The sequence below is a fragment of the Argiope bruennichi genome, chromosome 6, assembly GCF_947563725.1.
Source record: "Argiope bruennichi chromosome 6, qqArgBrue1.1, whole genome shotgun sequence".
NCBI lineage: Eukaryota > Metazoa > Arthropoda > Arachnida > Araneae > Araneidae > Argiope > Argiope bruennichi.
This window is the reverse complement of record NC_079156.1, coordinates 80,816,310-80,828,640: the sequence shown is the minus strand read 5'-3', so window position 1 is coordinate 80,828,640 and position 12,331 is coordinate 80,816,310. Positions and strand designations below refer to the sequence as shown.

Sequence of the window (12,331 nt, the reverse complement as noted above, 5' to 3'; positions counted from 1 at the left end):
AGTTGTACGAAGTCGATCAAACTAGGATGAATGAAGCTAGATTGACTCCCACCATCTAAGAGTCACCACGTTACTTTTGTTTTACCAGTTGGGAAAATTACATATACTCGAGCAGTTTGCAGATGTGTAAATTTGGGAGTTATAATATCAACGTTATTAGTACAAGTAACTGGAATGGTAGCTAAATTTGGATTCTCAGTTACAGTTTTACAGATGGAAACATGATGCCTTTTTTTTGCATTTATAGCAACAGGCTTTGCCTTTCCGGGGGCAATTATTTATGTTACGGCCACGGCTTGTGCATAAAAAAACGATTACTATTTTTTAACTTTTGCTTATGAGTATATATCAGTTACAATGTTACAGTCTTGCAGGCAGTGTCCATTAGTATCGCAGAAAGCACAAAATGGAGAACGTTTTTTAATTGGTGTAGTGTTCTTGGAATTAACATATAAGTTAGCAGTAGAAGGTTTAAAATCATAGTGAACAGACTGCTAATTTTCAGAGTTATGTCACCTTCCGACATTTTTTGTCGTTTTGCAAAAATAATGCAACAGCGACAAATGTCATCCGGAAATGCTCATAAAATTTTAGGAGTTAAAATTCAGCCATAAGCATTAACATCCTCTCCCAAGGCACGTAGAGCTTGTAATCTTCTATTACACTCAATAAAATCTGCTTTTAATACTACGTCAATGAATACTCATACAATTCAATACTACTTCTAATGAGTGACTCATCAGGCATGAGTTCAATTTGTCTTGATCTTTTCAACTGATTTAAATTCTTTATTTTGCAATACTTCATGAAAAAAGGAATGTATCATTATTTTAATAGTAAATTTTAATGTAATGTCAAATATTACAAGTGTGCTTTATGCAAGCTTCAATGAGATTGGTTGTGAAAGATTATAAATAATCAAAAACAAAATATCAAAAAATGATATTTTTACATTATTCCAATGCTTCTGAAACAAAATTCTCTTCAAATAAATTACAGATTATTAACTAATATTCATCTTTGCCATCAAAAATATTTTCCAGTTATTAGTATTGCAATTATTTTTTATTGTGCCAGTGACGGAGTAACTTCACAATTACATGAAACTATCAGTTGCCTTTGGTAATCAGTTTCCTGGCTGATAACTGTTTAACTATTTGCATAACTATTTAAAATTTCTCTTTTTTTAATAATTTATTAAGATGAAATGTATGAATTCATTAGAAATTGATTTAAATCTAATTAAAAAACTTTAATTAGGATAGCAAACTGCAGAATTTTTTAAAAACTTTATTTTCTACCTTTTTAATCTTGAGATCTGCAATTTCTCAAACTCAAACTACTAGGTTAAATTTAAAATTAAGTTTTTAAATACTGTATTGTTATTGAGGACACCCAAATATATTCAATTTCAAACCTCTAATATGTTGAGAAGTAAATAATAATAATAAAATCAATTTCATAACTCCAACACAAAACAAATAAAATAAGCATACTAATACATGTTTTGAAAAAAATCTCTTCTTATTTTCTTATAGTTACTAAGAATAAAGAATTATAATAACTTCTAAATTACAAATTTGTTATATATAAAACTTTCTTTTTTAAAACTGGTTTTGGGCAAAAAAAAAAAAAAAAAAAAAAAAAAGTATTGAGGTATTTGTAAAGCTTTTATCAGATTCAACTGCCAGAACATTTACCTTGGATTTATATTAAAGGAAAACTTTGGTAACTATATCTTCACTAATATAAATAGTTAAAATTAGTTTGAATTTATTTACAACAGTAAAAGTGCTATTAAAAATCATACAAAAATATTTGTTAAAATCAAGGGGGAAAAAATGCATTCCAATTAAATTAGCATATAAATTTTTAAAAAATTCATTTCTAACTTGGCAAGTATGAAATTGTTTTACATTTAGTATTTCTAAATTGAAAGGTTCATCCTGTGGAGCATAATAAGTACTCTCTCCCATTATTAATAAAGATTTTTTTTTTTTTTTTTTAAATTCAGTACAAAGAGGAAAGTGCTCAAACAAGAAAACATCTGAATATATTTTGATGCACAGTTTTTATTAACGCATATTTATGTTTTTCAGGTACAGAAGAACAATCATACTGGACCAAAATACAAGAAGACAGAAAGGCCAAATTTAGCCTACCTCTGGTACGCAAGAAAAGAGGTCGAGATAAGGTAAAAATAAATGTTTCTGAAATGCATTTCCTAATTTATTAAAATGCCTATAAAGGTGTAACTAAATAGTATAAATTTCCTTTTAAATGGACAGTATCTGCTTCAAAATTGAAATTTGTTTCCTTATATAATTTCATTTTCAAAGGTTTGGGCAACAAAAAATTAATAAGAGGAATTTATTAGAATTTAAATTCATTCATGAAGGTAACATAAAATGGTTGCTTCCTTCCAGTATTATTTTATTCAGACAGAATTTTTGTTGTCTAATGTTAAATATAAGGAAGCAGGAAAGAAAAGAAGCATTAATTTCTAATTGAAAAACACAAAACGTTTTCCCATACGGCAACTTTCAGGAAAGAGTTAATTAAATGTAAAATTTGAAATTGTAATTCTACAAATTTGATATATTACAGAACATGAGATTTACAAAAAATTAACATTTTAAATCTATTCTAGAAAGCTTGATACATATTCTTTTTAAAATTTTAATAAATTAATAATAGAATTTAATAAAGAATAGTGTTGTCTAATAGAATGTAAGTAATGATAATCTCAATATTCATTGTGGTGCATGCAAGTTTTTGTCACAGAACCATTAAATTCAGTCTTTTGTTTTTCAGATTATAGCCAAAGCAGCAAAACTAGCAGAACATAAAAATAAGCATGTTTATTTCGATGAGTGATGAATAAATTTATGAATTGCAATGTACATATTTTTTACATGTGAATAAAAATTAGTCAAATTTCTGCCTCTTGTTTTGACTGAAATTGTTGCCACCATCAAAATTGCGCTTGAAACCTCCTCCTCCGCCTCCACTATCTCTGTTGAAGCCACCACCTCCTCCTCCACTATTTCTATTAAAGCCTCCTCGTCCACCTCCGCTGTCTCGGTTGAAACCTCCACGTCCACCTCCACTGTCTCTGTTGAAGCCACCTCTATTGAATCCTCCTCCACGACCACCACCAAATCCTCCTCTACCACCTCCGCGACCACCAAAACCGCCACCACCACGACTTCCAAATCCACCTCCACCACGGCCTCTTCCACCACCACGTCCTCCTAAGAAAAATAGCAATTTCATTAATATATAATGTCTTGGATTACATAGTGCAATTTTTTACGTCATCACAAATCTTTAAGAATTTTAATAATATATTTTAGAATATGGGTATCAAGACACAATAATATTGTCTATTAAAACATTATAAAATTTTTGATCCTATATTATGCTATAAATTAACAAAATTATTAATATATATTTATTATATTGAAAGTTTTTCCAGATGCTACAAGATGGTTATAGAACTAAAAAATGAGGTACATTCATAAAAAAATCAAAGAAAATTATTGACAAGATAATTTTGTGCTAAGCATGCATGTGGTTTTGGCACAACTGTTTCTGTACACCTGAAATCCAATGGTGCAAAAAAAAAAAAAAAAAAAAAAAAAACCTTTGTTTTAGGTAAATGGTAATTTTTTAAAATTTCATTACAATAAGAGTGATAAGCTGATGAATGTAACTAATGGCATTCCTAATGAAAATTTTGGAAAAATCAGCTTTTAGTTTTCAATGAACAGAGAGAGTGAATAAATTTTGGTTCAAACTCAAAATCTTGCAATAATGTCAAGACTGACAGAATGTAGAAGAACTAACACTCATTGCAAGAAGAATTGCTCATGATAGCATTAAAGAAAATAGAGGAATAAGTAATTTTAAAGTGTTCACGAGCCAAATATGATGAGAAATAAAATGAATTAACCAAAACTTTGAAAAGAAAAAACAGAAATAAAGCATCAACTCAAAAAATTGAAAGCAAGTAAATAAATGAAATTATTGAGATAGCTGAAAAAGAGAATTTAAGAAGTTGCAAGTTTAAAAATTTTACAGAAAGAAACTTTTAAATTCAAGTAAAGCAGGATTAACTGTTTAGAACCTTCATTAGTACTTTATTAGTATTTCATTTTTGAAACTAATACTTGATTATTATTTGTAATTTGAATTGTAACATTCAAATATTTAATTGTTACTTGAGTTATTAATTTATTAATTTTTATTTAGTATCGTACATCTACTATTATCTGTAATAATAAATGGATAAAAATATTTCAGCAGGGTTTTTTTTTTCTTTATGCGGCAACATGCAAAGAACACAGTTACTGAACTGTTCTAAAATTCAGAGCACAGATATTTTTGTAACAGTATTGCAACTAAACAGTACCTTTATTGTAACAGTAATTTTAATATTCCTTAGAATTTTTGTGCAGTTTTAGAAGTATTTTTTACCATATTAAGAAATGTTTTAATAGTTTATTATGGATTGTCACTCCATTTAAAAAATATATATCATGCAATTATATAATTTTTCATACTAGATAATGTATATTGTAAGGATAATGATTCTGAATAAAGTGAAAACCAGGAATCTAATATAATTAGTAGTTATAAGTCAGGGATTTTTTTTTCTTCAATTTCTGTAGCCACTCCCTGTATCAGAATAATTACCTCTTCCACCTCTTCCTCGTCCAGGTGTTCCTGGTGCATTGGGAAGAAATCGAGTAAAAGGTAGCAATTTCTGTGGATCAATAAAAATCTGAAAAATAAATAATTAAAAAAAATGAATTTTATTGCAATTTTTTTCTTAGAATAATTATCAACAAATAAAAAATGAAAAATAATGAGATTTTGAAAAATACTTTAAAACAAACAATTTATTCTTAAGTTTTCCCCTCCCTTTAGTATGTTGATACTAAATTCAGTGGAAGACTAGAATTGGGATTAATGAATATTATCTCAAACTCATTTTCTAACACTTTAGATTTTTTATGGTCCTGATCTAAAACCAATTCCTAAAGTTGATAATTTTCAAGGACACTGATTTGTCTATCTGGCCATTTTTTTCGACATCAAAAACCCCATTCTTAAAACATATTCTTGCATTTGGGGGGGGGGGGAGACTCCACTAAAAAAACATTCAACTATCATTTTTAAGGATTACAACTAAAATTGTCTGAACAACCACGTTTAGTGAATTACTATTTGAGAGAATTCTAATATAGTAATCATGACAAAAGCTTAAGTCTAACCAAACAAAATCCAAAAAAATTAGTGAGCTTCTATAAGATATGGAAATATTAGATTTTGAAAAGTAAAAATTCAGAACACTATCACTGTTTGATTTTACTTTATCTCACATAATGATTACTGTTTTATGAGAAGATTCAGCACAGTTCAAAATAAATGAGGTCAAAAGGTTATAAGTAAAGAGCATTTCTACTATTCTGAGTCAGTATAAAAAAATAAATTTTAAAAACTCAGAAAATATTATAAAATTTTCAATGATTATGCTACAGTAATAAAGCTATATGTAGAATTAATAATATATTTTAAGCAAATTTCTCACAAGTACAGTGTTAATATTTTCTTCACATAAATGATCTGCAGAAAGATAAATCCAGGACAATACTCAAACAAATAATCAAAAAAACTTACCTTTTGATTTTGAGCAAATGAGCTAGCTTTTACATCTTCTGATAGCTTTACAGATACATACTGTGAAACAGTTAAGGAAAAAGAATAATGATGAAAAAATTAAAGACAATTGTTTTATTGCTTTTGAATAGTGACCTTTTATCAAACGGCTATTTGTATTGTAGTTCTCACTAGAAAAGTTGAAAATAAAGAATAGCACTGACAAGAATCTGTTACATGAAATATTTTTTCTATAATGAAGAACATTATTTAAAATCTATTTATATATAAAAAATTTTTAAATCAAAAAATATTAAAACAGGTACATAATATGATTGAAAATAAGTGAAAAGATAAATAATCAATTTATGCAAAACAAATCACAATTTTTATTAATATTTCTTCTTATTATTATCACAGATATGTACAAAAATCAGTACAAATATAATGTTTTGAATCCCTCTCTCAACACAATGTTTTGTTTTCCAGAAATAATATATATTTACTTATGATTTCAATTTCGATATGTGTCCATTTTTTCTCCTTCCATTGCTGATTTCTTTAATTAAAAACGATCGTTGAAATATACAGGTTGTGTTGATTAGGAAAGGTTAGTATTAATAATCTTTATCATTAAAGGAATAACCAAGAGATAAGGTTGCAAACACCTGCAGAATTGGAAAATCCCCTAAAACAAATGGAACAGTTTCTGCCAAATGACTGAAAACATATTATGATGATGAATAGTAATCAGATATGATTATGCATATATGACAATAAATAGATCCAATAATTAGTGTCTGGGAGCAATGGCACTCACTGGTTTGATGTAAGTTTTCCATGTTAAATTATTAAAGTGTTCCTGTACGATATTTTAAGTGTAACATTTTAAAAATGTGATCTTGCTTTTAGAATTAATAGTGTGCAACTATGTAGAAAAGCTCATACCTTATCATCTTTTGGTACATGATTTGTAATATTCTCTTCCCATTCTGCCTAAAAGGTTACATTCTACTGATATAATATGCAAAATATTACAATAATTTTGTAGGAACTGATGAATTAATTACTGTCAATATTTAGAAGTCATGCCTGTATTTTGCATCTATGTTTTTTAAATGCTTGTAAAACACTAGACCCAATTCAATGCAAAAATCTTTTAGACAGGTTTGACAGAGTATCTAAGATATTACCAAAGTTTCTCGCCACAATCGATGTTTCCAAATTTAAAAATAACATTAATACTTTTAAAACAATTGCACTTTAATTACTTTTCAATACTTCACTTTGTAATACATTTTTTAATTACTTACAAATCCTACATTGTTTTCTATATTTTACAATAATTAAATAAAGAAAAATTCATAACATACAATACTATATTAAAGCTGAAAACTTAATCTAGAATAAATTATAATTAGAATAATTAGAAGAATAAAAATGCAAGACAAATTATTTGCTGTACTTACTACAAACAAGATTACACAAAATGCATTAGATATATAGTTATATAGAGAAGGATACATAATCACGAATGGGTCCAAATATTTCATCTATTTTTCCAATCTGTTGCTTGTTTTCTAAATATATTGGTGCATTAAAAAATGGAACATCATCTATTGTAACTTTACAAACCAAATCATCTTCACAAGGATGAGTAAAATATCCTAATTCTACAGTAAAAAAAGAGAGGGGAAAAAATTGAATTTTATAAACAAAACAATAGTTATATCATCAGCAAATTTCATGATTGGAAGCTTTTTTTAGGAGATATATCTGATCATTATCAATACATGGAGAAATTTTCTTTGAAAACAATTGGAAGGATTGATATATTCTCAAACCCTCAGATACTGTACATTATATTTTGATCTTTTACCAAAAACCTAGCAATTTCAAAAAACATCTATATAATAAACAAAAACTTTCTAATAAAAATTATGAACATGGCTATTAAAAAGTGTGCATAGTTTCATTCATAAGGGGGAAAAAAAAAGCCCTTTTTTGAATTTGAAATGAGGTTTTTGCTTTAAATTCAACTCAGTTTTAGATTTCTTACAGTGAACATGATTCCTAAGTTACAAGTTTTTTAATAATGGGGGAAAAAAAACCCTGTGTAAAAATGAAAAATACGTCTACGTTATCCATTCCAATTTTATTTTCTATGCATAAGGAAAAGCACACTACAATCTACTTTTTTAGCACACTACAACCAACAATTTGTAAAATACATATATATTTGCCTGCTCTTTAAAGTAAATTTCATTGAATTTCAAATCTTTACTCCTAAAAAAATAACTATGCACAGCTATACTCTGTTTCACCCTAACTTGGCAGTAGTGTATATTCTAGGCATGCCGAATCGCAGTCGTCGTCAGGGGAACAGGGTTACTTTAAAGTACAAAGTTACTAGAAATGCAGATCGCTGGCGAAACTTTATCTCGCAAATTTTTCGCCAAATGGTAAATATTTATTTACTTTATCATATTATCACTTTATCAGAGAATTAATTGTTTCCTTATTTTCATTATTTTTTCAATATTATTGACACATTATTTTAATAAATCATTAAAGTTATTTCATTTCGTTTCACTGTTTCTCAAAAGAAAACAATATATCTTTCAATATTCTGTAAAGCGTAGTTCGACTAATGTTTTTGAAAAGATATTTATATCATCGTTCACATCTTTTAAAACTTTATCTAATGTTGGGATCTCATTTCTGCAAAAAAATGCATGGATTTTTCGTCAAATACAGAATAATGTAAAATCATCATATTTTGCAAGACCTGAATGCTTATCTACTGAGCCTGGTCGCTTCTTTCCAGGGCTACTTAAAGGATGCTTTTATTTCTTTTTTCAAAAGGAAAACTGTTCATTGCGAAACATCTGTAAGATGCGAAACTTTATCGACGATTTGATTGATAGAATCTTAAGGGTCTTCTCGGACAGTTAATATGTTTCTGCGTGCTGCACTTTTTCTTGGTTTCACTCGTCTTGAAGGTGTGCACAGCGTAGTCGGTGATAACACTTTCTCTTTTTCAACCATTTTAGAAGTTAATAGAAATGACGAATCGAATAAATATTCACCAAACAAAACTAATAACTACTAATGCGATTAATAGTATCAAAAATATCAGCTGCTAAAAAAGCGAGAATAAAAAAGTACGAAAGATGATAATGGTTGCAAACTGAATGAAGTTGAGTTGGCGGAGACGTAAAAGAAAAGCGCGCCAAATATTTGACCTTGAAGACCGGTTCTAGCCAAAGTGGAATTCATTATGTCAATCTTTTACTTTTATTCGTTCGCTTTATTTACAAAATACTTGACATATAAGCACTTCTAACTTGAGAATAATTTTAAATACATATTGATAAAAAAAATGATTTCTGTAATTTATGATATTATTTGATAAATTTCTGCGCATTTTAACTATTTTAAAGTTGGAATTGATGGGGAACTCTTTCCCAAAGCGGAGCGTCACATTTTCTACCTTTAACAATACTGCCAAGTTAGGGTGAAACAGAGTATAATAATATTTTTAGTATGAAAATAATGTAACATTTACAATATGAATTATGAATTTCTATATATAATCCCCCCCTCCCCTGCCAGGAACTCTATTTTACAGCTTCTTTAATTTAAATTCTTGCAATTAATGAAGCAAGTGATTATACTTCCCACTTCTCACATTTCTAAGTATTCTTCCCGAAAGCCTCCAATGAAATAACTGCATGTATTTAATACTCAAAATGCTGTGTGATCTCCTGTTATTTGTTTGCTCTTTATATATTTATGCAGTAAATGTATAAAAGAACAATGATCAATATTTTATTGTAAAATTACAACATTTAACTATTTAGAAACATTTTTTTAAATCAATTTTGTTTAATCAGACAATCCATTGGGAGGGAATGAAATGAGAATTTCTTTAGTACTCTGCTAACTATTGAAGGCATAGTATGCTCACTACAGAAAGTAAGTATACTCAGTAAAGGTGGGTTCACACAAAGCCAACTATTGTGCACAAAAGAAGATCACGCCTACTTCTGGAAAATCATGTGACCACAATGGGACAATGACAAACGGTTGCCCCGATGGGTGGCCACTGTTCCAAAGACGCTGTCTCAACTGTTCATACGAGGACGATACAGGGGCAACAGCAGAGCACAGTGATTGCATGCAATAGTTACCCTCTTGTGAACCCTGCTTAAGACACTACAGACAATGGTTTCTTGCTTGAAGATACCAAACATAATGAACATTGAAGGTGAGAAACCATTAGCTGAAAGAGAATAGGCCATATAGTGTAACAGACTGGATTAGATGTCTAATTATTTAATGTTTTTCATAATTAATTCAATGGTACTGATGCATGTATATAGATTTATTTTTTCAAAAAATTAAAACTATACTGAATAAAAAAAGTTATAATCTTTTAAACAAAAATTCCAAAGAATAAACTAAATTTTTCTGCCTCACTGAATTAATGTCAGTGTACAATAAAAATTCTCACCATGTAATTTTCACATTTTAATTACATTGACCTTAATAATAAACCATGGATACTAGGCAGATTTTTAAATTATAAAACATATAGGTGACAAAATGGTGCAATTATTACTTAGAAAACAATTAATCAGGTACAGAAAAACATAATTTTTAATAACATAAATAAATGAACACACACAGTTTCTAAAATGTTAGGGTTGCTAATACAAAGTTTTTATAAATGAATTACAGGGTAATCACAATACCATTTTAGCAAAACATGAAAATCTTTGGCAATCATATCATTTGTAGAAATGAAATGAAATTTTGTGTGACGACATTTAAGGAATGCGCCACAAAAATGATGAGAAAACCAACAGCCTTTTTCATTTTAACAAGAAAAAAAAATCTGAATAGCAACTTTTTTTTAATAGAGCATGATTTTTATAATTTAAAAAAAATCTCAAATAGTAAACAGGAGATAAAAAATGCCTATGATTATATAGTTTTGTTCCCTTGATTTCAGAAAAACACTGTATTGCTGTTCAGAAACTTGGCAAAATATAGTTCAGAGCATTTCTGACAAAGAAAAAGAGGTATTTATTTGAATTTGAAACACCAATTTAAGCATAGATGGAATATTGAAATTATGTGTCAAAGAGAAAATTAACAGAAAAATTAATTTGTCTTACCTCTAACTTCATCTGGTGGTCCAGTATCAAAATTCCTAAAACCACCTCTACCTCCCCCTCCTCTTCCACCTCTGCCGCCAAATCCTCCTCCTCTACCTCTTCCACCACCACCACCAAAGCCGCCTCTTCCACGACCACCTCCAAATCCTCGAGACATAACTGAAATACATTAAGAGAAACTTTTAATTTGAAAAAAAAAAAAAAAAAAAAAAAAAAAAAACATTTTACTGAATACATACTTTTTTTTACTTAATTATTATTTCGATAACCTGTAACAAATCAATAAACTGATATGAAAGAATTTCTGTAGAAATAGAATAATCCTTTCTATATATTTCAAAATTAATAAATTTTTAAAAATAAATTGCTTGTTTGAAATATATTATAACAGACTTAAATAACTGCCATTTTTTTTTATAAAATCATAAAAATGCAACAAAAAAAACGTCTGAATAAATTAGATTTATCCTTCTATCTTGGATTATACTATTTTAATTCATATTATTTTATAATATGTTAATTACCATTCTTGTTGATTCATTTTATAATAAAAATCTAAGGTATTCATATAGTTAAACAACAACACAAGAACATTGATTTGACATATTATATTAATGATGAATTTCAAACCTATAGCATAGATATTTAAAAATGAATAAATCACATAAAATGAATGATATTCTCATTTCCAATAGCCACACATCATCAATAATTACCGAAGGATGAAACTATTTGGATCAGAAAAAATCATTTCTGAAGAGATGAAATCATCATTGTTGGATTGTTGTTCTGATGATTTTTTCAATATCCGGCAGATAAGTCCTAATTTGATTCGTAACTAATGTTTTTTTCTATAGAGAAGGGTAAAAAAAATTTTCTAAAATAAAATTAAAAAAAAAACCTTTTCTTGAAACAACAATATGCATAAAATAAAATTTTTATGCATTAATTAAATATGTGAACATTGCTCTTGATTCACTTAGCCATGAATAAAATTAACCTACAATTTAAAAAAAAATGACAATCTAACGAAATATTATTTTAAATTAAAGACTTACTGATAAATCAGCTCATACAAGTTATATTCTATTAAATAACCCTTGTAGTAAAACATATTAATCGCAGATGAAATTAAAATTAATAGAGATTTTTTAACAAAATTCGAAGTGGCAATGAGTAATTTTAAGAAACTTTTAATATTTTTGAAATTTATTGTTAGATTTCATACCAACGAGACGGGCAAGAAGATCAACCAGTAATATAGGATTGTCCAATTAACATTTATTTAATATAAATTATTGATCTATTATGATTGAACAAAAGAATAACGATGTTAAATTATACAAGATATTTACCTAATTAATTAAGGCAATATGATCTATTATCCTTTAACGTTAATTCTATTTTCGTTAGGAGTAGAACCGGTACTAAAAACGATGATGAATACAGAGATAAAGCACGTTGTTTATTGTATTTTCTGAAAC

At 28.0% G+C, this 12,331-nt stretch overlaps 2 protein-coding genes across 2 annotated transcripts in view; one reads left to right on the top strand and one right to left on the bottom strand.

The window, feature by feature from the left end:
* The window catches only part of LOC129972827 (la-related protein 7-like), a 26,390-nt gene extending 23,449 nt beyond the window's left edge, over positions 1–2,941 (top strand). Inside the window, exons 12-13 of the mRNA XM_056087111.1 lie at positions 2,100–2,194; positions 2,815–2,941. Coding sequence (XP_055943086.1) covers positions 2,100–2,194; positions 2,815–2,877 — 158 coding nt within the window. The 3' untranslated portion in view covers positions 2,878–2,941. The remainder of the gene's footprint in view (positions 1–2,099; positions 2,195–2,814) is intronic.
* Positions 2,847–12,331, bottom strand: LOC129972828 (H/ACA ribonucleoprotein complex subunit 1-like). The gene is made up of 6 exons (XM_056087112.1): positions 12,203–12,331; positions 10,848–11,006; positions 7,189–7,337; positions 5,686–5,745; positions 4,699–4,786; positions 2,847–3,254 (listed from the first exon to the last, which is right to left on the bottom strand). The coding sequence occupies exons 2-6, from the start codon at positions 11,002–11,004 to the stop codon at positions 2,929–2,931; spliced, it is 780 nt and encodes a 259-aa protein (XP_055943087.1). The 5' UTR covers positions 11,005–11,006; positions 12,203–12,331; the 3' UTR covers positions 2,847–2,928.

Bases quoted from the DNA above. Each gene is read 5' to 3' on its own strand.
- LOC129972828 (XM_056087112.1), bottom strand. From the start codon at position 11,004: ATGTCTCGAGGATTTGGAGGTGGTCGTGGAAGAGGCGGCTTTGGTGGT. The intron at 7,338-10,847 runs GTAAGACAAATT...TTTTTACTGTAG, and splicing joins ACCACCAGATGAAGTTAGAG to AATTAGGATATTTTACTCAT. The intron at 4,787-5,685 runs GTAAGTTTTTTT...TTTATTTTTCAG, and splicing joins CATTTGCTCAAAATCAAAAG to ATTTTTATTGATCCACAGAA.